This window comes from Aotus nancymaae, unplaced genomic scaffold (assembly GCF_030222135.1).
Source record: "Aotus nancymaae isolate 86718 unplaced genomic scaffold, 86718_ANA_hifiasm-v0.15.2.pri h1tg000014l, whole genome shotgun sequence".
NCBI lineage: Eukaryota > Metazoa > Chordata > Mammalia > Primates > Aotidae > Aotus > Aotus nancymaae.
This window is the reverse complement of record NW_026988425.1, coordinates 104,702,849-104,727,925: the sequence shown is the minus strand read 5'-3', so window position 1 is coordinate 104,727,925 and position 25,077 is coordinate 104,702,849. Positions and strand designations below refer to the sequence as shown.

General features: G+C 41.0%; 1 protein-coding gene and 1 pseudogene across 1 annotated transcript in view; one reads left to right on the top strand and one right to left on the bottom strand.

Annotated features, from left to right (window-relative positions):
• Positions 1-4,763: 4,763 nt before the first annotated feature.
• On the bottom strand, positions 4,764-5,576 carry LOC105729406 (uncharacterized; annotated as a pseudogene).
• Positions 5,577-6,049: 473 nt separating this feature from the next.
• Positions 6,050-25,077, top strand: part of EPB41L4A (erythrocyte membrane protein band 4.1 like 4A) — a 253,363-nt gene continuing 234,335 nt past the window's right edge. The window contains exon 1 of the mRNA XM_012470114.3: positions 6,050-6,232. Within this exon, the coding sequence (XP_012325537.1) occupies positions 6,134-6,232 (99 nt within the window). The 5' untranslated portion in view covers positions 6,050-6,133. The remainder of the gene's footprint in view (positions 6,233-25,077) is intronic.

Sequence of the window (25,077 nt, the reverse complement as noted above, 5' to 3'; positions counted from 1 at the left end):
TGGCTCACGCCTGTAATCCCAGCACTTTGGGAGGCCGAGGCGGGTGGATCACGAGGTCAAGAGATCGAGACCATCCTGGTCAACATGGTGAAACCCCGTCTCTACTAATACAAAAAATTAGCTGGGCACGGTGGCGCATGCCTGTAATCCCAGCTACTCAGGAGGCTGAGGCAGGAGAATTGCCTGAACCCAGGAGGCGGAGGTTGCGGTGAGCCGAGATCGCGCCATTGCACTCCAGCCTGGGTAACAAGAGCGAAACTCCGTCTCACAAAAAAAAAAAAAAAAAAAAAAAATTATAGTGTATGCATATTATAGAACACTCAGGAAAGATGAAATGGATGCATATTTACTGACATGGAAAGTTATTCAAGGTAAGCAGTGAGGTAAAGAAAAAAAGCAGCTTATATAATAGTGCAAGAGGAAAGTCCATTTGTGTTTGTTTTTAAAAGAAAGGGGAGCTAGGGTGTTTCAAATTTCCAAACTATTTTTGCTAAATACAAACCACATTAATGCATTCACGACCAAGGATTAACAACTGTGCAAAATAAGAATTCTTAGTAACCCCCAAAGAACATTTTTTTGGAGATCACAAGGATGAAGAACCAGCTTAGATTGCAGGGAATTCTTGGGAGATGGTTTCCCTTGAAACATGGGTAACAGCCTTGAGGTATTCTAATAAATGGGATCTAAGGCCTCGGTACTTAGAAGACAGCTGGTTAATGACATACCTAAATGTGAAGTGAGTCAGGAAGCAGAATGGTCTTAAAAAAACTGGATGTGCCTGGGCACATACTATATTAGAAATAAAAATGAGTAAGGTGTCCAAAGAGACTAAGTAGTAATATGATGAGACCAAATTAGGGATATTTCCCTTAATAACTACTCCTTCTGATGTTATCTACTTGGCAGGATCTTCAATACTTTCTCTTTGACAGGCATTAATTTGATGAAGGAGGCAAAATAACAGGGAGGCTACTAGCGAAGAATGACCTCCTTCTCAAATTATTCATAGGTAATTAGGAACAACTATTTTTTTTCTGAAAGATAATCTCCAGAGCAGTGATTGTCAAAGTCAGCTTGCCAATCTTCAGCATTAGCATCACCTGGGAATTTGTCAGAAATGCAAATTCTTAGGTCCCGTTCCAGAACTACTAAATCAGAAACCCTGGGGGTGGGGCCAGAAATCAGTGTTTCAACAAGCCCTAGTGATTCTGCTGTGTTGTTCTTAGGTATTTTAGTAATTAAATTCTTCATATATTTATTGTCAGTAAGTTCAGGCTGAAAATGTAAGATTATAAAAAGATCACAGAAGACATAGATTGTTTAAATACATCTTTCTAAAGAGAATATGGTGCTTTAAAAAGAATTCTGAGTTTGCATTTTGAAGTACATGTTTCAGCAAGGGGTGGGGCCTGTTTTATATAAAATGAGGTATCTTCTTTCAGATTGAGATTCCTGTAGTCTTTCACAGATGGAAGCCCTGCATATTTCTGTAGATTATGTTTATTCTGAATTTATTTGCCATTTGACTCATCTACCTAGGCTTATTATGACAAAATATCCTGACCAAAGAAAATGTTAAAACAAAAATTGCTGAAAAGAGATCAAAGCCTTTCATGCAAAGCTTTAAACAGAGATTGTTATATTATGCACATGTTGAAAACTATATGATTTTCCTGGAAAAAAGTGAATAGTATCTTGTTAATTTGTTCTTCTGGATAGGCAGAGAAAGTCTTACTCCAAAATCTTGAGGAAGGTCTATGTTCAACTTTTTAAGAAACTACAAAACTTATCCAAAGTGGTTATACCATCTTGCATGCACTTCAGCAATTATGAGAATTTAAATTGCTCTACATCTGGCTGGGTGCGGTGGCTCATGCTTATAATCCCAGCACTTTGGGAGGCCTAGGTGGGGCTTGAGGTCAGGAGTTTGAGGCCGGCCTGGTTGAAACCCTGTCTCTACTCAAAATACAAAAATTAGCCAGGTGTGGGGGCACATACCTGCTTGGGAGGCTCAGGCAAAAGAATCACTTGAACTTGGGAGGCAGAGGTTGCAGTGAGCCAAGATCATGCCATTGCACTCCAGCCTGGGCAACAGAGTGAGACTCCATCTTAAAAAAAAAAATCTGCTCCACATCCTCATTCACACTTGGCATAGCAGTATGGTAGCTTGGTAGCCATTCTGTTAGGTCTTTAGTGGTATCTTATGGTGATTTTAATTTGCATTTTCCTAACGACTAATGATGTTGAGCATCTTTCCATATGTTTATTTGCCAGTTGCATATCTTCTGATCCAGTCATTCTACTCTTTATTACAAAAGAAACAAAAACACATGTACATATAAAGACACGGATCCTTTCTATGGACTGAATTGTGTCACCTCAAAATTCATATGTTGAAGACCTAACCTAGTGTGAATGTTTAGAGATAGGGTCTATAAGGAGGCAATTAAGGTTAAATGAGATCATAAGAGTAGAGCCCTGATACCACCGGATTAATGTCCTTGTAAGAATTGACCTCAGAGAGTGTTATCTTGGTGTCTCTCTCACCCCACCCTCCTTACATTTCTCTCTCCCTCCTTTTCTCCCTCTCTCTTCCTTCCCTTTTCTCTCTGTAAGCACACAAAGATGTCATGTGAGCACACAGTAAGTTGGAAGCTTCCTTCAAGTCAGGAAGCGGCCTTACCAGAAACTGACCATGATGGTATAGTAATCTTGAACTTCCAGGCTCCAGAACTGTGAGGAAAATAAATGTCTGCTGTTTAAGCTATCCAGTCTACTGTATTTTGTTATAGCAGCCTGAGCTGACTAATATAATCCTCATAGCAGCTTTATTTTTAATAGTCAAAAACTGGAAACTACGTAAATGAATGGAAAAACAAATTGTGGTATATACATACAATGGAATATTATTGAGCAATAAAAATAAATGAACTATTTATACTCACAACAGCATGGTTAAATCTCAAAATAATTGTGCTGAGTGAAACAAACCAGACAAAAAGGATTGTTGACACTGTATGATTCAATTGGTATTAAACTCTAGAAGATGTAGCTGAATGATGGTGACAGAAAGCAGATTTATGGTTGCCTGGGAAGTGAGTCGTGGTGAGGAATGAGAGTGAAAGATGACAAAGTGGCCAGGCACAGTGGCTCACGGCTGTAATCCCAGTACTGTGGGAGGCCAAGGCAGGCGGATCACGAGATCAGGAGTGCCAGACCAGCCTGGACAGCATGGTGAAACCCCATCTCGACTAAAAATACAAAAAATTAGCTGGGCATGGTGGTGCGCATCTGTAGTCCCAGCTACTTGGGAGGCTGAGGCAGGAGAATTGCTTGAACCTGGCAGGCGGAGGTGGTAGTGAGCCAAGATCTCGCCACTGCATTCCAGCCTGGGTGACAGAGCAAGACTCTGCCTCAAAAAAAAAAAAAAAAAAGACAAAGTGCAGGAGGAAATCTTAGAGAGGATGAATATGTGTACTAGCTTGATTGTGGTGGTGGGTTCATGGGTGCACACTTATGTCAAAACAGCAAATTGTATACTTAAAATTATGCAGTGTATTGTATATAAATTACATGCAATAAAGCTATCTTTAGAAACCCTATGGAATCCTGTTTTCACTAGTAATCTCTAATTTTGTGTTAAACAGATTTTAAATTGCATTTTTTCCTGTCTCCGATAAACAAGCGGAAAAGAGAATGCTTCACCCAGAAAGAGAATCATATGTATGAGATCTTATGGCTTTGTACCTTATCTTTGTGAGGAGCTGGGAACAGAATCCCTGCCCCAGCCAAAACTCTCAGCCTCCCCATTGCCATTGGAGGTATAAACAACAACAACAACAACAAACAACAGCAAAAACAAAAATCAGAAATCAAAAAACCAAATCAAAGGGCTAAAAAACGGGTGACAGCAAAACTCAAAACTGGGGACTAATGACTGCTTGAACCTTTTGTTTTTGCAGCCTCAGGTGTCTCGGTTGGATATGGAGGTGAAGAATGAAAATGTTATGCCATCTTTCAATCACATTTGGTAACTGGTGTCAGGAATACTGGATTACAGGAGAGAAAAGCCTCCACAAGCAGAAATGCTAAAATCTAGCATAATAACGTGTCACCTCATAAGTCAGGCAAGACTTTGACAATAAAACAAAGTTGGACACAGAATTTGACTAGAAATTCAAAACCTGCGTCAATTTCACAGAAAACTCAGAAGATAAAATAGAGTTTTATTCATAGCCTAGGTAAAGTTCAGAACTTTATATTGCACTTCAGTGGTTGTGCTGATCCACTGTTTGGATGGGATCACAATAGCAGGGAAGGCCGAAGCTTCCTACAGAAGGTCCTTTGTGGCAAATCACTATGAGAGGAAACTCCGTCAAAGTCGCCAATTGTTCATTTAATATCTACTGTGCTATGGAAGCCTAGTTTTGTTTTAAGCGCTAACGTCCAAGGTTTTAAGCAAAGTTTTTGAGCTTTGGCTACCCAGCTAACAAGTAATAGAATAGTCAACTCAAAACTACGTCTGTTGCCAAAGCTCTAACTCTAAAACTCAATGTAGAGTTTTTTTCTGGGAGATCTCCCCTCGTGTCTCCCCCAACTGTGACTCGCATTAACTCGCTGGTTCCCAGCTGGAGAGCACTGATTGCACCTGCTCCGAAGCCCAGCGGGACTCAGCCTCTTCCGCAGCTCAACCTCGGCTGTCTGTGTACGGACATCAGGACCCACCAGGGGTCACTGCAGCTTCAGAGCTATTGTGCCCCTCAGTCCTGGATGCGGCCGACCGCGCGGAGGGCGTGGGACTGGGAACGCCGAACGGTGGGGTCCGAGCAGCACCGCGTCCTCCTCTCCCCAGCCAGCCTCCAGGTCTCCCGGGGAAACGGACGCAGCGAGCACCGGACCGCCCAGCGGCTCGGGCGCAGGGCGCGGCTTGGGAGCGCCGACCCGCAGTCACCTCGCGGCTGGGACCACCTCCGCCCCGCCCTCCGCCCCCAGTTGATACCCCGCCCAAGAGCGGGGCTCCCCTGCGCGGCCATCCTTGGGCCGGGGGAGGGAACTCTTCGTTCCAGGGCCTTTTGCAGACGCCTGGGCCAGGCTCCGATGCACCTGGGCTGCTTCCGCCCGGGGCGCCACCCCTCGCGCAGTCAAGAGAACTTTCCCCGGAGCCTCCGCGGCCTGGGGCGCCCAGGGCACACCCCCTCCCGCCGCGTTCCCAGCTGGGGCGTCGCTCCTCTACCCGCAGGTCCCCGCCTCCCCGCTTGGCTGAAAGTCCTGAAGCAGCAGCGCTCCGCCGCCGCAGCAGGCATTCCCGGAGGGAGAGCTTGAACTTGGTTACACTCGGCCACCCGTGATGAGCTCAGGGGTTCCCGGACGGGAGCTACACCCCGCGACGAGCTGACCTCCCCTCGCTGGTGTCGGTAAGGAGCCCGCTGCCCTTTCCGCCCCTCCCGGCTCCTCAGCGCCCAGTGCTGGGGGACGGGGTAGCGGACGGAGCGACGACCCTCGCCTCTGCCCCTGCGCGCATGGCCAGGGCGTCGTGGGTGCTCCTGACACAAAAGAAGAGCCGAGCGCTTCCTACTCGGCGGACCTGACCCGGGGCTGCGGGGCGGGGTCGCGGCTGGAAGTTCGCGCGGGCCGGAGACTCCGCAGGCCGTTCCGAGGCCCGGACGTCGGGGCCGCGCTGAAATCCGTGTGGCTGGAGGGAGCCGCAGCGCTTCCAGGGGCTTCCAAGGCCGGAGAGGGCCTCGAATTTCCGTCCTTCCCTTTTCTTGTATCTTGCCCCCATTGCCAAGAGATTTTCGTCGTCCCCAGGACTGCAGGAGGAGCCCCGCGTCCCCGTCTTTGGGGGAGCCCGAGCCGCAGGATGCCCGGGGACGCACCGCCGCCCTCAGCGCCCAGTTCCTCAGGCGCTTCACCGGCGGCTCCCGGGCTCTGACTCTCCCCGGCTTTTCCGCTCTTTAGCTCCCGCCCCGCCGGGCGGGTAGGCGGCCGGGACCCGGACCCCGCCGGGAGTTGCTCCTCTCGCCCTCGCCAGGGCGCGGACAATAAATTAATGCGTCGCGCTTGAGGGGAGGGGGCGGCTGGGCGCCTCGGTGGCAGCTTTCTCGCCTGGCTGGAGACGGCCACAACCGACATGGGCTGTTTCTGCGCTGTTCCGGAAGAATTTTACTGCGAAGTTTTGCTCCTGGATGAATCCAAGTTAACCCTCACCACCCAGCAGCAGGGCATCAAGGTGGGTGCAGCCGGGAGCGCGTTCCGGGGGTAGGCGGCAGGGCGGGCGCGGGGGTCCACCGCTTTGTCTGAGGACGGTCACCGGTGGGTCGAGGGCGGCGGCCGCGTCTCTGCGCGGTGGGGAGGAGAGGCCGCTGTCCCCTGCGCGCAGGGAGAGGGTGGACGTGCCAGGGTGAGTTAACTTTGAGTTTCTTCAAAAAGCAAAGTTGAGTTTGACGTCTCAGAGGTTACTCAGCACGCCAGCTCCCAGCAGCAACCCAACACTCTTCACCAAACGTTTTCTCCAAAAGCCTCTGGGTCCCTCGCAGCTCTCAAAGAAGGCAGAATAGGTTATACCGGCTGCATCTCACCACAGCGTGGAAAGCACGATTTCCCTCGGTTCTGTTGAAGGCGTTTTCCTCGATAGTGTGATTAGGGAAGTGAACTAGTTCACTCATTGAAAGACATTAATGGGAATTGTGATTATTTTGAATGGGTTTGTGGTTGGGTAATGCTGCGTTTGGACGGAAAATATTTTCTCTTTCTACAGCTACCTCGGTTTATCCTCACGTTTAAGTAAACATCTCACAAAGTGACCCAGTAATAACTTTGCTCCTGTTTGTGGGTCATTAAAATGGAATCAACACATTAACCTAGAGAACCCAAACAAAAAAGCAGCAGAGCCCAGCAGAGCTCCTCTTCCTTACATTTGATGAGAAGGTGTTTATGTCTATAGTGACAACCTGACCAATGCGCGTTCTTGTTTAGCTCTTACAACAATGTTAACTACGTGAACGAGACCTAAATCCGAAGCGTTTTGTTGTTTTGTTTACCTTTCTCTTTCAGTTTTAAATCACTAAGGCGTTTTAGGTGAGGCAGCGACTGAGTCGCGTGAAGGGAAACCGCTCCCCGCCTCTGATATAGCTGGCCTTCTGAGAAATAGAGATCAGGCTGCCAAGTATCCTCTCTTAGTCTCTTCATCTCAGAAGTTAATCCTAATGGGGTAGGCCCTGGGCATTTCCTTTTGTGAATCAGTTTTTACGTGGTTTTACGCACACTAGGATAACTATTCCTGGCTAAAAGTTTCAGCGTTGGTGTTGCCATTCTTAGTGCACAGAATTCCAATTTCATAGGTGTAATTCTTTTGCAAGAGAAAGAGGCAAAAATGATCAGTTAAAGCTACAAGACTGTTAACTCTTTCCTTTAGGAGACTGTTTTGAATATTGTTTCCCCAGTAATTATAACGAGCAGAATTCAATTGGATTCTCCTATGGGGTTTCCTTTCAAGACCAATAAAATAGACTCTTTTGGGGGAGAATGTACATTTTGTATTTTTAACTTTTCTTTATGTTCCAAAATATTTCTCGTCTCACCCACCCAATGGAATCAGGAAAATACTGTAACTTACAAGATGATGTTACATTCTTTGGTGTACTGAATAAAATAGGCAAAAATCACAAAAACATCCTAAATTCTAGATAATATATAAATTCTTTGTTGTCGAGATAGAAACAATTGGAAAAAGGTAACTGATGATCAGATACTAAAACAACAAAGAAATCTTTTAAGTGCAAAGTCTAAATTATCTGGACTCTAAAGTCATCTGGAATGTGAGCTGCCTATTTAATCATGAAAGTCATGCCTGTCAGCTGTAGAGTGTGTACATTATTCTGTCGAGAGCAGCCAGGACTTGGGATCAAATGGAATAATTTTGTCAGAGTAACATGAATCAAAAATCCTGATCCATAATTATTTTTTATAGCCCAGTGGTGCTTATCTTGTTTTACAAATAGGCTGAAAATTGGTGAGTGAGTCAAAAGCAACAGCAACTATATAATATTTTTTTTTGGATACAGGCCATCTAACTAAACAATAATTTCAGCAGCCTTTTGTTGGAAATAATCATTTAACAACAGGCTTGGCCTCTGTCCTTGTCACAAAAGCATGCCACAATTATTTTGATGGCCATGTGTGTAACACAGATGTCTGCTAAAGCTAACCACATTATCTTCTTTGCTACCATAAAAATAAACACCTACCTTTCCTTGGCGTGTACTAAATTAAATATATTTGCATATTTATAAATGGTATAATGTATGAAAAATATGTTGCATGTAGATGGTATTCAAACATTGGATGAACACATGTATGTTATTCTGTACATGCCTTTTAAACTTTTTCCTAACTTTCATGTATTATGGTGCATAGGTACAATTGATGTATATTGCATTAATTACATAAAATTAACTTATGTTTTAGATCGTAAATGAAAAAGTAAACAGTTAATAACCCATAGTTACCATTATGGTGTTTTTCCAGGAGATAGTATACTTGGTAATTTTGATTACCACTAATTAAAGTCAGAATTAAGCAAGTAACATCCATTAGCCTACTTTTCTCTGAAATTAACTGGAAAAATCTCTATTCTTCAAAAGCATTTTCGAACATTTGTGATTATACTGTCCCTATTCTATCTTAGATGAAGATGCTAATTTTGCATTAAAATTGTGCACATATTTCATTTCTTAGTAGAAGTAGTTTTACTGATTCCTAAATGATTGCTTGAGAGTTTGCTTGTGTTACTGTTAAAATAATGCACTGTGAATTAGAAAAGATTAATTATAGCAAGTTAAGGTGGAAGAAGCATGAGAGAATCTTGGTAAACATTATTTTTGTGTGTCATTTTGAAAAACACTCTGGATTTGTTTAAGCACCAAATTACAAATAGAAAAATTATGAAGTGATTTTTCTACAACTTAGATAAGTTTTTAATCGATGTTAGAAAAAAATTAATGTCACCATGAAAAGTGTTTCAGCCTGAAGACAGTTACTCATCTTATATGGTAAGATGAATATCATTTAAATGGAAAATAATTTTCTGTTAAAAAAATACGGGAAAAATAAAACAGTATCTTTGTATTCCTATTAATGTTACACAGGTATTTACCTTTTTTACTTGCTTTAGGGACAACCTCTCCTTGACAGCAGAAAGTCGTATTCATGCAGTTCACAGTTTGAACCTTATCCAAGATTTCAAAACTCAAGTTTAAATAAGCTGAAAGCTATTGGTTATGTATTGAGCCCTACAATAGCTTTAGCTGTTTGGTTTTTGCTGCTATCTCTTTTGTTTGTTCAAGTAAGGATTTCTGCTTTGGTTGGTCTCAGTTGTCTGAGTAATGTTTGTTCTGGGAAACTGTTGTTGTGTCCTTTCTAGTTCTCTGTGCTGAGGGAGCTAGATGATTTTCTTTTTGTTCTCTTACAAAGCTAAACTTGAATGTGGCTCAGACTGCTTTTCTAGGTTTTCATTTGATTAGCAAAAGGTTTTCAGGAAAAAAAAATCTCAAGATTTGCTTATAAATTCTCAAAATTACTGCAACAAATATGAAATAGATTAGTATTTTAATTTTGGCAAGATTTTATCCTCTGAGTAGTGTGAGGAATATTTAGGTGCTCATTTTTCCCTGTGAGTATTGATTATATTAATGAAACCAATGTGACAGTAAGATGAGAATTCCATTAACTTCTTTTAAATGGCTTTGTTAAGATATACCGTACAATTCGCCCAGTTAAAGTATATAATTCATCCATTAACTGTTAAATAATGTTACTTCCCAATCATCCTGAGGTTCCTGAGGGAATACTGTGAGTCAGTTTCGATGCCTTGATCAGAAACTTGCTAATAAGCTAGAAAAACAATCATAAGGCAAAGGCTTAAATTCTATGCATCTCACTTACCAAAAATTACAATTTGCATTCCATTTGGACCAGTAAATAAAATATCTCAGAAGATTGGGAAAAAATGAAAAGGAATAGTTTCACAAATTATGTTAAGTTTTTATGTGAATACTCATATCTTTTGGTATCAGCCACTGAACCTACTGAGTCAGGAACCATATAAACATAGGTTGAAGCAAGTAATCACACACCAACATTTAACATAAAATTCACTGTGGGTCTTGATTGGGTATTAAATTAGATGCGACTGGGCTAGAAAGTGTCTCTCCTCCATACTACATCCAGTTTTCTAAAATTGAGATGTGACATACAAGTTCTGGCATATAAGATGAACTATGTATAAATAGCCCCTCAGTTTTACAGTTAACTTTTTCCTTGAAAAAAAAAATTAAAAATGCTTTTTTATCATCCATGACTTGAATGTGATTTAATAATTGTTTAAGGGGGAAAGCATTGTTTGTTACCTCCGATAGCTTATGGCTGTCTTTCTGGTATTCTTGGTTGATAGTGAACTACACATTTTGCAATCCAGTTACTGTGTGTGTTCTTGAATTCTATATTGGTAAGCTTGAACTATGTTGAACTCCCTGTGGGAATTTATCCTGTCCCCTGTAGGATACTTAGCAGCATTCCCTGCCTCCTCTCACCAGATACTAGTAGAACCTCTTTTCCAATAATGACAACCAAAAATGTCCCCAGATGTTGCCAGATGTTCCCTGATGGGTATAATCACCCTTTGTTGAGAACCATTATCATAGAGGATAGCATCTTCCTTTGTTCTTATGTCTTTGTTGCACAGTTTCTATGTTGAATGCAGGGTAACTTTTAGATGCCTTGTATTTTTTCTTTACTTCCCTCTCTTTTGGAGTGGTGAGTTATTTACCTCTTATTCAGTGAAAACAATTTGGTATCTTTATCTTGCTTCATATTCAAATATCTTTACACTTGCTTCATATCTTTATACACAGAACAATACCTGCTGTGATTAAAAGCATATTAGGCTCTGGAGTCAGATTACCTAGGTTTATATTTTGGCACCACTAATTACTTAGTAGCTGAGTCTTTTCTGAGTTTCAGTTTCCCCATCTGTAAAATGGAGAGAAATGATGTACAGTATTCACCTTCTATATTCATGCTGTTTTGCATGTGATAAGCCCCCAGAAAATTTTAACTTTATTTCATCTTTCCTCCTTTTCCCCTTGTTGTAGTGGCTCATTCCTTCCTATAGATAAAGTCCAAACTGCATTGTTTGACTTAGCTCCCTACCTGATCTAGCCCTGCCTGTCTAGGTGACTTGCCCTCTAGGTATGCAGAAACTACTCAGTTTCCCAAGTATTCCAGATTGTTTTGAGACTTTATGCATGAGATTTATATCCCCTTTTGTCTTTCCCTAAACACATCCTTAGCTGAACCATCCTTGAATCAAGTGTCCCATCTGCTAGGCAACCTTCACTTCTGCCTGACCAGGCAGAGGTAGGTGCCTATTTGTGTCTTACACATTCTTGTTACAGCGTCTGTCACATTGCATGCATTATTTCTGGACACATCTGTCTCCTCTAGCAGCTTGTGAGCTCCTACCTGTGATCTCCAGGAGTCAGAGCTGTATGATTCATGTAGTAGATGCTTATTAACTATAATTTGAGAGAAGAATGAGTGGAGTGTTGGAATAGGCTATACTGAAAATCTTCTAGATAATGGGGTTCCTTTGCCATTTTATTTTTACTAGAAAAGACCCTAGAATAAAGTGAATCTCACTGTGAAAAATCTGTTGCCAAGATACTCTAATTTTTATATTGATAATGGGTAGAAAATGAGATGGTGCAGTGGACTGAATGCATGCAGTATGGTGAAAAGCTGATTAGCAGCTATTTCAGAAAACACAAATCACACCATTTTTGTATGTTGTAAGTATCAAGTCTTTCTCTTTTAAATTTAATGCTCCCCTTCCAACCTGAGTCTTTCGGAAAAAGCATATTTCCGGAATGGAAAATAGATCCTTACACTTGAGTGACTTTTCTTCCTTGTCTCCTATTCTTTAAACTGTCTGAGAACCATATTGGTTGGTTTTACAGTGGGGGTTTATGCTATTGTAAACCAGCACTGTAATTTTTAATCTTGCCGAACCACCTGTCTTACTCTTGAAGTTGCATAAACCTAATTTGACACTGCTCTAAGGCTTAGTGGAAAAAATGGCCTAAATAAGTTAAATATTGGGCTTTTATGAAAAAATTATGTTTTTCATTCTGATGCAAAGTGCATTTGTCTGCAGGCCTGTTGTAAACATTACAAGTCAGAGATGAAACTGTTTGCATCTATGGCTCCTGCCTTTCTGAGATTGACTGCCTTGACTCAGCTTTATCTCTGATAAATTTAGTCACATCTGAAGCTCCTGCATATCGCTCCTGGTCATCCTGCTTTGGGTTGTGATGACTAACTGCCATTTGTTTCTGCACTGTAAGTTTTGATTCTACATTTCATATGTTAAGATTAGACAGGCACCTGTTATCACATGTCCTGGGCATAGACTATGTGTGCTAAATTCAGGAACCAGTCAGTTTACTTTGTGACTCAAAAGCTTTGTAAGTTCAATTTAGAGTGTCTATACCATTCTTAAAAATGTGGATTGCATTCCTGTGTCCTCTGAGCCATGTATGTATTTCCTGTGCTCTTTTTAAAGTGAAATAGTCGTTTTTCCTTAATGTTGCCTATTGTTAATCCCTTTCTGTATAACTAAACACTCGTGCAAAGAGATTCCTCAGGAGCTGGAATGGTTCCTCCAGAGGCTGTCCTCATAGTCACTGAAGACACAAAAGGCCCAGCAGCCCTTCCAAAATGTGTGAGAAGTTTGTTTTCCAGCAGAGAATATTGACATGCCAAGAGGTTAGAACAAGGGAGATGGGGACAGGCAAGGAAAACAGAGAAGTGCTGAGCGATAGCTCACACAGACAATAATCAAAAGGTCAGATGGCAAAGGAAGAATCAGCCAACTGAGACTGCAGAGGGAACCACATGCTGCTGCAGCGTATTGATTAGGAATGACACCTCCTGAGCCCTTGGGAAAGCACGTTTAGTAATGCCTAGTCTTCAGCTTGTGGAGACGGTGTTCCAGAGGTTGATTTGAAAATGCTTTCTTTAGAGAACAGTGGTGTGCATGAGTGAGGGTCAGGTTGCTGAGCTAGCCCATAGAAACCATTTGAGTTGTTAAATCACTCACCCATGTTGACCTTCATCAGACCTGTGTTTGAGAAGCAGGCTTGGAACCTCTGCTGCCTTAATTGCAGCTTGTCAAAAAAGAGGATGGTTTTTCTCTGCCATCCTCACTGCTTATGACTTAGTTTGGCCCTTTCACCTGAACCAGACTCCTAACGGGAGTCTAACTTCTACATGATTCTTTAGAGCAACATTATTTATGGTAGCCGTCTCAATTTATTATTTAATTTTTTAAAACAGCTTTATTGACGTATAAATTGTGTGCTATACAATTTACCCATTTAAATTGTCCAATTCAGTGGTTTTTCATATATTTATGGAATTGTGCAACCATCACCACAATCAAGTTTATAAGGTTTTAATTTCTGCAGAAAGAAACTACATACCTGTTAGCAGTCACTCCCCATTTCCTTCCAACCTCATCCCACCACTATGTAACCACTAAACTTTCTGTGTCTATAGCTTTGTGTATTCTGAACATTTCATATAAATGGGTTCATATGATATGTAGTATTTTGTGAATGTCTTCCTTCACTTGGAGTAATGTTTTCAAGATTCATTCACAATGTAGCACGCATCAGTACTTGTCTATTTATTGCTGAAAAATAGTCCATTGTATGGATATACTATTTTTTTATTTCATCAGTTGATGGTTATTTACACTGTTTGGCTATTATAAATAATGTTGCTCTGAAGAATCATGTACGAGTTTTTGTATGGATATATGTTCTCATTTAATTTAATAATGTTTTAATTTCTCTTGTGTATATACTTAAGAGTGGAATTGCTGCGTCATAAAGTTTAACAGTTTGATGAGCTGCCAAACTGTTTTCCATGGTAACTTCATCATTTTGTATAAGGGTTCTAATTTCTCCACATTCTCACTAGCACTTGTTATAAATCTGTCTTTTTTATTATTATTATCCTATTGAGTGTTGAAGTAGCATCTTATTGTGTTATTTGCATTTTTCTCTGGTAACTAATGATGTTGATCATCTTTTCTTGTGCTTATTGGCTTTTTTTTTTTTTTTTTTGAGACAGGGTCTTGCTGTGTTGCTTAGGCTGGTCTTGAAGTCCTGGCCTCAGCTGATTCTCCCAAAGTGTTGGGATTACAGGCATGAGCCACTGCACCTGGCCTTATTGGTTATTTGTATATCTTCTTTGGAGAAGTGTCTATTTACATTGTTTGTCAGTTTTTTAAACTGGTTTGTCTTTTTGAGTATAAGAATTAAAAAAAAAATCCAAATGCAAGTTCCTTATCAGATTTTAATTTGCAAATATTTTCTCCCATTTGGGTCATCTTTATACTTTAAGTGTTCCTTGTATACCCACAAATTTTTGATTTTGATGAAGGCAATTTATCTATATATTTTTTCATTCTTGTGCTTTTGGCGTCATATCTGAAAAACCATTGCCTAACCTAAGGCCTGAAGGTGTACTCTTATGTTTTCTTTTAAGATTTCTATAGCCTTAGGTCTTAACATTTAGGTCTGTGACCCATTCGTTGTTTGCATGTGGATATCCAGTTGTCTCAGCACCATTTGTTAAAAAGACGATTTTTTTCCATTGAGTTGTCTTGGGACCCTTATAAAAAATCAATGAACAATAAATGTGAGGAGTTACCTCTGGGCTCTCAATTCTATCCCATTGATTTACATGACTATCTTTATGCATCTTGTTTATTTTTACTAGTTCCTTAGTAATGCAGATGTGGGTAATTCAACAGAGAAAACATTCCTAGTTAAAACATTTAGTATTTTGAGAAAAATTTTCTGTAAACTTCCTGGGAGCAGTGACATTGTGTATTTTGCCCACTGTTAAATCTTCAAGAACCTAAAAGAATGCCAGGCACATGGTGGTGCTCAGTAACTATTTGTCGGAAGACTGATTGAAGGATTGCTTTCATCATGCTGCTGCTATTGCTTTTGTAACTTAAAACTGTGCTTGAATATTTAGATTTCCAAAACGTTTCCCTACAAATGCTGAGTGTTGTTATTTATGTTCTGTTGAGGATTTGCCTTTGGTTCTTGTGACTTTTTCTGTAAATCACTTGGTGGAAAACTGGAAAAAAGGGTATTTGCATTAGGTTTTATGAATAATTTTTTTGGTAGGTTTGACAGGTGAAGATGTTAGAAAAATTAATATCATTTAAATATGCATGGGTTTTCATCTATTATCTTGCAACGCATTTAGCAGGTGTTAGAGTGCAATGTGCGCTGTTTTCCTACAGGAAATAATGTAGACAGCTAGAAGACTGCTTCTGAACACACACAGTCTTCCCAACTCCGTGACTTCCTTTCAGCCTTGAACTTTGGGGATTTCTAGCAGGATTGTAGGTTAAAGCCTTTGGAGCAGCTGTGGCTTTATGGAATTGGACTACAATCTTCTATGACTGAGGGAAACTAGCAAATCTTAGTGGTATCAAAACTGGCATAACATAAGCTTTACAGTCTTTTCTGGATTGCACATGTTAAAAGTCAGTAGTATTCAAACATTTGAAAAATCCCAATAGATGTGTGAGCTACAGCTCCCTTTGTCAAAAGAATCTCAAGCATTCAGAATCTAGATAATACCCTAGCATCTCAAAATGTTTCATATGATCTAGTTTCTGCTTGTCATTGCTTTTTCCTGTCAGCCACTCATGCTTTTGCCCCGTAGTTCTACTGTCTGATCCTCTGTACCAAAGCTGCATGCAGTCCTATATCCTCAGTTAATTCAGCCCCACGATGCTGCCTAAAATGCAGCAGACAGTCAGGGCGAGAGCGTGGAAGAGCTGACATAATTACAACAGACTGGATTTCACTTACGATAGAAAGTTAAACCTGACAGGGACATTTGGAATCATCTAATCCAGCCCACACTTTCGACAGGAGAGGGAACAGAGACCCAACACATAGGCCTAGACTCTTTTCTCTAGTTTTTCTCCTGATTCTTTTTTTGGTGTTCACTCACTCCATTTCTTTGCAGCATGGAAGGGAAGGACTGAGAACTGATCATACAGGCAGAAGTCAGAATTTACTAAACATCATGTAGATTCACTGCCAATCCAATCACCTTCCATGCTCCTAACTCCCCCTTCCCTTCTCCCCACCCCAGCCCTTAAATTAAGGCTTCTCAGGCCTCTGATCTGTTCCTGTTACCTTCTGCAGTCTTAGCATTTGGATTTGTGGAACTCTTCCTGGTTCTGTGAGGGAGATTGTCTTCTGCTCGAGGGAAGCTTTAAAAAAATTACCTGAGAGATTGCTTCTGTGAAATTTCTTTTCAGAATGATACTTACTGCACTGCATTTTAATTTTTAGTATTAGAGCTTATATCACTGGGTGTTTCCTTCGTCTTTATTTTGTAAAGCCCTTTCCCTGAGTTCTTAAAGTTCCGTGCTGCACATCTCTCCAGGAAACAAAATTAAAAACTGATTAGTGACCCTTCTTATTGCCTGAGGAAGGGTGCAGAGAAGAAAGCAGAAAGATAAAATTGCTCTTTTGTTGGAAGGTTTCAGATGGGCCCATCATCAAGAGGCTAATAGATCTTCTCCCTTGATAACGATTATTTTGTGCTTCTGCTGCTGTTTACAAGGGCACTTGGAGGATGTGCAAATTTTCCAGAATTCCTTAGAGAGCCAGCTTCTTTTTCTTTCAGACACTGTTTTTACATCATGTTCTCTAGTAGTTATTTGAAGATAAATAGGTCTTGGGTGTGAGGGTATATTGGGGTCTGGACCAATGCTATGTGACTGTAATTGTAGGTTTGGATTATATAGTGTATGTGTTATGTAGCATCCCTGATTAGCTCTGGGGAGGCACCTCATAAAACAAGTACATAAAGTGGATATTCACAAAAGTGGAGGCAAATAGATACTATAAGTAGCCTTACACTAGTTTTTACAAATATTCCTCCTGCGTAATTATTGCTATGTGGCAAATTATGGACAAAACTTAGCAGCTTTAAAAGAACCAGTATTTATCGTGCACAGTTTCTGTGGATCTGGCATCCAGGAGCCCTTTGTTGGAGGATTCTGGTTCTGTGTCTCTCATGAAGTTGCACTCAAGCTGTGGCTGAGGTGTCAGTGATCTGGAAATGGTGGATATGGGCAGGCCTCAGTTCCTCACTGGCTTTCAATAGAAAGCCGTAGGTCCTTATCGTATAGGCTGCTCTGTAGGCTCCCGAGTGTCTTTCCAATATGGCAGCTGGTCTCCCTCCATGGAAAGTGACCCAGGAGAGTGTGAGAGATCGTGAGCTCAAGACAGAAGCCACAGTCTTTTATAACATCTTGTCACTTCTGCTGTAATTTGTTGGTCACACCATTGAACCTCAGTGTGGGAGAGGGCTAAACAAGGGTATGAAAGCAAGGGCTCCCTGGGAGCCATCTGAAGACTGACTACCATAGTCCTCAGATGAGTTTTGGCATCAAACTTAAGATAAAACTTTCAGTTTTCTTGTCTTTTTGGATTTTAGATTTGGAAAAGAGATTGTGGATTTAAATAGACTTTGGCCTCCTGAAAGTGAGGCCTTGTGAGAATGGACTGTGTCTCTGAAAGCCATGCAGGATGGAGAGGTAGCATAAACATAGAGAAGTGAGTTTTGTGGAGGAGGATGTGGAATCTGGGGAGTGCTTGAAATAGCAGTCTTACTATGTGCCAGGCACTGTACTTGATGCAGGGGGTGAAAAGGTGAATTAGATTGCTTTTAACCATCTGGAATTTAAATCTAAAGTTATGCTTTGAGAAATAATCAGTGTTTGTTGAAAGTACTTTTCATTGAGTGTCTACAATAAGAAAGACCATCTATGTAGTGGAAGAAGGAGAGAATATAGACTCCGAATATCTGGATTCTGCGTCCAGCTCCTTCATTTCCTAGCTTGGAGAAGTCACTTAATGTTTTGTAGTCATAGTTCATCCATTTGTAAAATTAAACTGATGCTAATATCCCATTAAAATGACAGGTACTGGGAGGCTCAAGGGAGATAATGGTTGAAAAAACTTACAAAATGTTAAGGTGTCATAGAGTTATAAAAATTAATATCTTGTGGCTCCATCATTTACTCACTATTGGTGAGTTACTTAACTCTGTGCCTCAGTTTTATCATCAGTGAAATGAGGATAATAACTCTACCTACTTCACAGTTTGTTGTGAGAGTTGAATTAAATAGTACATGTAAGGGCTTAGAAAAGTGCCTAGCACATGATAACAAGGTAAATGCCAAATGTGTGTTAGAGTGGTGCCCAGCACATGATAACAAGGTAAATGCCAAATGTGTGTTAGCTGCCATTATTATATAGTCATATAATGCCATGCCTCATGAGAGATTATAGAGCTAGATAGTGCTGTGCCTTATGGGAAGTGAAATCATGACTTAGAATGTCCTTAGACATAGGTTCTAAACAACAAAGCAGGGGGCAGTTTTTCTTAGAAGGCTTTTTACTATTTTCACTTGCATTTACTGATTAGAAAACTGATTTACTGGGTTGAACAGAGCTTACTTTGAAAATAACCAGCATTCTTTCTTTTTTTCTTCTTCCACCTTTTTTGATGTCAACTTTTATGTTGGGCATGGTGGCTTACGCCTATAATCCCAGCACTTTGGGAGGCCGAGGCGGGCGGATCACGAGGTCAAGAGATCGAGACCATCCTGGCCAATATGGTGAAACCCCGTTTCTACTAAAAAATGCAAAAATTAGCTGTGCATAGTGGTACATGCCTCTAGTCCCAGCTTCTCCGGAGGCTGAGTCAGGAGAATTGCTTGAACCCAGGAGGTGGAAGTTGCAGTGAGCCGAGATCACACCACTGCACTCCAGCCTGGCACCTGGGGACAGAGCAAGACTCTGTCTCAAAAAAAAAAAAGAAAACTGATTTACTGGGTTGACCAGAGCTTACTTTGAAAACAACCAGCATTCTTTTTTTCTTCTTCCTCCTTTTTTGATGTCAACTTTTATGTACAACTTTTCAGATTTTTGGAGGTCATAGCTGAAGATAACCCCTTTGTATTTCCAGTAGAATAGTAGTCAAGAATGAACTGATCAGTGTGCTTGCCCAAGCATAAAGAGGTACATTTATTTAGATAACCTTGTTCACTTGATGAAGATGTGTTTCAAAATTGAAGCTTAGGCCTCATGCAGTACCTTACACCTGTGATCCCAGCACTTTGGGAGGCCGAGGTGGGAGGATCACTAAGCCCAGGAACTTGAGACCAGGTTGAACAACACAGTGAGACCCCCATCTCTACAAAATAAAAACAACTAGCCAGCACGGTGGTGTGAGCCTGTAGTCCTAGATACTCTATAGACTGAGGTGGGAGCATCGCTTGAGTCCAGGAGATTGCAGTGAGCTCCACTGCACTCCAGCCTGGGTGAGAGTGAGACTCTGTCTCTAAAGAAAAAAAAGTCAAGCTTAGATTTGGGAACCCAACAGGATTTACTAATTAAAATTCCTTATAGTAGGAAATTATATGTCAAAAAAGGAGACTTAACAGTTCTGTTAATTTCAGTGATGAAGACATTAAGGTAATTATGATTTATCCTTTGTAAGAATCTGACTTGCCTTTTTTTGCTGAGGATTGTGAGAACCTTGGTAAATAATTATTTCCTAAAAATCTTTGTTCAACAACCCAGAAGAACTTTCTCCTACACTACCTTTAATCCGTTACATGCCCTGGGTTAGCAGGTTGTGACAGTGTCATAGATAGATACCCAGATTCCCAAAGATTAGCTATAAAGGAAACCAGACTCCAGGCTGACAGTGGATCAATCCCCTGAGGGCACAGATTTTCTTTGTGATTGGGGGTGAAAAAACTTGAGGCTCCTTGTATGTGTTTAGGTGAAAAATCCTTGGGTTTTTTTCCTACTTAAAAATGCTGAGGGTTGTGTGTGTGTGTGTGTGTGTGTGTGTGTGTGAACTAGAGGGAGAAAAATAAGTGACCTGACATTTAAATACCATATTAATATTTGGGTCATTTGTGTTTAAGAGTAAACATATGACTAACTGCTCTCTGGGAAACCTTTATCTTCCTTTTAAATATTGTTCTCAAAAGATGAACACTATGTATTAAAACATTTTCTTGAAGTATGAAAATTGAGGTACTAAAAACAGGTGTGTCTTTAAGAAGATATGCCTTGCTTTACTAAAAAGATTTTTTTGAGAAGTTTTGCTGTAAACTGATTCATGTTTTGAAATGTTTCCCATTTGGTGTCATAGAAAAGTTGAAAAGGAGGCAAGGATTTTTTTTCTCCCCTAGGGAGGGGTGGTGATTTTATGTGATAAATGTCTATAGGGCCTAGTCTTCCATGTACTTTTCCCCATGCTTTTTCTTTTTCTTTTTTTGAAGGGCCATGCTAATATCTGTATATGCCAATTTTAGTTTATGTGCTGCTGAAGCAAGCACTCCCATGCTTTTTTACTTGCTGCAGTAACTGCTGAGTTGACCAAAGTCATGTTCCTAACAAAGGCTTTTGTGGTTTTCAGCACAAAGTAGAAGACAGGCATTCCTCTGTTTTGGTTTTACCAGTTTTATTAGTCTGTTCTTGCATTGCTATAAAGAACTGCCTGAGACTGGATTAAAACAAAAAAGAGGTTTATTTGGCTCACAGTTCTGCAGGCTGTACAGGAAGCATGGCTGGGGGGCCCTCAGGAAACTTACAATCCTGGCAGAAGGTGAAGGGGAAGCAGGTACATCCTACGTGGCTAAAGCAGGGAGAAAAGAGTGAAGGGGAGGTGCTACACACTTTTGAACAACCAGGCAGAACTCACTATCATGAGAACAGCAAGAGAGAAATTTGTCCCCAAGATCCAGTCACCTCCCACCAGGACCCTCCTCCAACCCTGGGGATTACAATTGGAGGTGAGATTTGGGCAGGGACACAGATCCAAACTACATCAGTGGTATGTGTTTTTACCTTCATCTGCAAGTGGCTAATTTATTGCTTTCTGCCTAAGATTGGGTTTAAAAAATGATAAAAAGTGCACCATTTCCCCGTGTTTAATACATTTTGCTGCTCTGAGTGGAATTCATGGCTTATCAGACATGCCAAGTGGCTAGTTTTCTAAGCATGCTCAACCAAAAATGATCAGTAAAAATTGCTTGGGGTGACTGGTGTATCTTGAGGTCTTAACTGAATGCACCTGTCATTGTTTGACTCATTTTGGCTAATCTCTTCTCCATGGCGGAGTCATTGACACTAGTTGGGTCAATTCTGCTGCATTTCTTGGGTTAGCTTGTGTTCAATTTCTATTGTAGGTGGGAAAAGGGTGAGAGCCAATAACGACACAATTACTTGGAAATATCTATAATTTTTTATTATACTTAGCAATAGATTTTATGCTACTACTTAAATTAAGACATTTGGGGGGAGAATAAAGCATGCAATCCACATATATGTTTGCTATCACATGATTCTGATATTTTTGGTGTATCAGTTCACACGGAGGAAACATTTAAAAAAATTCTTTAAAACTGATGAAAGAACATTGATAATTAGTTTCTTCTTACACAGGAACTTTTAGTTCTTTCACTGAGTAAAGGATGAGGCAGAATTCCTTAGATCCTGGCTAGTGAATATGTTAAATGCATGTTTGATGCAAGTGTTTGATGATTAGGACAGATGGCCAAGCTTTTTTCTAGCTCTGAAGGTCTGCTGGATGTGTCTAAGGTGGCTGTGGTGATGGGCTAGTTTTCAAGCCTGGAAGTAGAGTCTGTGGTTTACTAACTTTTTATTACTCAGGTTCTACAGATAAATGTGGCTTTTTCAGTTCCGCTCATAGATAGGGGACAGATAGGGGCCGGGAAAATCAGTGAAATTTCCTATTTACAACAACTTGGATGCTTGTTCGGTAAGGAAAGAAGAGTGAAGTTGTTCTTTCTTGGACTCATGAGTATTTTAATTTTTTAATGACTCCATTTTTTTTTGGACATTATTGTTTTCTTCATTAGTGCTACTTTATAGAGTAAGACCATATGTAGTTAAAAGTTGTCTAGAGGAAAAGGGAGCCAGTCAGTTTCATGGAAGTTTTAACAGTGCTTGCACTCAGATATTTTCTGTCTCCATGTGATATGAAACAACCAGTGGTGTTCAAGTAAATTTTAATACCCTTACTTTCTTGACACTAGTCAGACCATTGTGGGGGATTCAAAATGAACATACATGAAATTACAACAACTAAATTGATACAGTTTGGATGTTTATTAGTAAAATCTCATGTTGAGTTTTAATCTCCAATACTGGAGGTAGGGTCTGGTTGGAGGTATTTGGGTCGTGGGGCTGGATCCCTCATGGCTTGGTCCTGTCTTTGCATTAGTGAATGAGTTCTCACAAGATCTGGTCATTTAAAAGTGTGTGGCACCTCCCCCTGGTACTCTTTCTCTCTTGCTCCTGTTCCTACTGTGTGACCTGCCTGCTCCCCCTTTGCCTTCCACCATGAGTAAAAGCTTCCTAAGGCCTCCCCAGAAGCCAAGTAGATGCTGCACCATGCTTGTACAGCCTGCAGAACTATAAGCTAATGAAACCTCTTTTCTTTATAAATGACCTAGTGATATGGTTTGGCTCTGTGTTCCCACCCAAATCTCACCTTGAATTGTAATCTCCATGTGTTGTGGTAGGGACCTTGTAGGAGGAGGTGATTGGATCGTGAGGCTGGTTTTCCCATGCTGTTCTCTTGATAGTGAGTGAGTTCTCATGAGATCTGATGATTTAAAAGTGTTTGGCAGTTCTCTCCACCCCTCTCACGCTCTCCTTGTGTAGAAGGTGCCTGCTTCCCTTTCAGCCATAATTGTAAGTTTGCCAAGGCCTCCCCAGTCATGTGGAACTATGAGTTAATTAAGCTTCTTTCTTTCATAAATTACCCAGTCTCAGGTAGTTCTTTATAGCAGTGTGAAAACAGACTAATATACCCAGTCTTAGATTTTTTTTTTTAATTATATTTTATGTGCTAGGGTACATGTGCATAACATACAGGTTTGTTACACAGATATAAATGTGCCATGGTGGTTTCCTGCACCCATCCAGCCATCATCTACATTAGGTATTTCTCCTAATGGTATTCCCTCCCCCATCCCCCACCCCTGGCCAGCCCTAGTGTGTGATGTTCCCCTCACTGTGTCCATGAGTTCTCATTTTTCAACTCCCACCTATAAGTGAAAACATGCAGTGTTTGGTTTTCTGTTCTTGTGTTAGTTTGCTGAGAATGATGGATTCAAGCTTCATCCATGTCCCTGCAAAGGACATGAACTCATCCTTTTTTATGGCTGCATAGTATTCCATGGTGTACATGTGCTTTCTTTTTTTTTTTTTTTGAGACGGAGTTTTGCTCTTGTTACCCAGGCTGGAGTGTAATGGCGCAATCTCGGCTCACTGCAACCTCCGCCTCCTGGGTTCAGGCAATTCTCCTGCCTCAGCCTCCCGAGTAGCTGGGATTACAGGCACGCGCCACCATGCCCAGCTAATTTTTTGTATTTTTAGTAGAGACGGGGTTTCACCATGTTGACCAGGATGGTCACATGTGCTTTCTTTATACAGTCTGTCGTTGATGGAAATTTAGGTTGGTTCCAAGTCTTTGCTATTGTGAACAGTACCACATTAAACATACATATGCATGTGTCTTTACAGTAGAGTGATTTATAATCTTCTGGGTATATACCCAGTAATGAGATTGCTGGGTCAAATGGTATTTCTGTTTCTAGATCCTAGAGGAATCTCCACACTGTCTTCCACAATTGTTGAACTAATTTACACTCCAACCAGCAGTCTAAAAGCATTCACATTTCTCCACATCCTCTCCAGCATCTGTTGTCTCCTGACTTTTTAATGAACACATTCTAACTGGCATGAGATGGCTTCTCATTGTGGTTTTGATTTGCATTTCTCTGATGACCAGTGATGATGAGCATTTTTTCATATGTCTGTTGGCTGCATAAGTGTCTTCTTTAGAGAAGTGTCTGTTCATATCCTTCACCTTTGTGATGGGGTGGTTTGTTTTTTTCTTGTGAATTTATTTGTAGATTCTGGATATTAGTCCTTTGTCAGATGGGTAGATTGCAAAAATTTTCTCCCATTCTGTAGGTTGCCTGTTCACTCTAATGATAGTTTCTTTTGCTGTGTAGAAGCTTTTTAGTTAAATTAGATCCCGTTTGTCAATTTTGGCTTTTGTGGCAATTGCTTTTGGTGTTTTAGTCATGAAGTCTTTGCCTGTGTTTATGTCCTGAATGATATTGCCTAGGTTTTCTTCTAGAGTTTTTATAGTTTTAGGTCTTATGTTAAGTCTTTAATCCATCTTGAGTTAATTTTTGCAGAAGGTGTAAGGAAGGGATCCAGTTTCAGCTTTCTGCATATGAATAGCCAGTTTTCCCAACACCATTTATTAAATAGGGAATCCTTTCCCCATTGCTTATTATAGCAATGCAAGAACGGCCTAACACATAAATGTAATCTAGAACTGGTAGTGTGATATTGAACCAGTGGGAGACATGAGGGGCTCATGGAGAAGTGTCTTGAATTTGACTTTGAAGGATTAGTCAGAGGGGGTGAAGGGCTGCCCACTTGAGCTCTTGGGTCAGTGAGCTGCTGGCTGAGCCCAGAGGCAAAGAGTAATATCCACTTGCATACAGTTGGTGTTACTAGGTAGGGAAGGACCTGAAGCCATTAAGGGGATTTAAGACCCAGGTGTGTGATAGGTCAAAGCACAGTAGAACCCCGGTGCTATTTAAGGAAATTACACTGGCAGTTACCACCTGCAGTCTGGATTAGCGCTTTGGAGAACCTAGAGTCTGAGAAAGTGTTAGTGTGTGGTGATGAGAGCTGGAATTAAGCAGTGGAAGTGGAATAGAGAATAAAAGATAGTGAGGATGTTTTGGATAGTCCATTCTTTAAACAGATATGTTTTAAGAACCTTCTAGGTGCCAGACACTGGGCTGGGCCCTGGATGAATCCATGAAGCCAC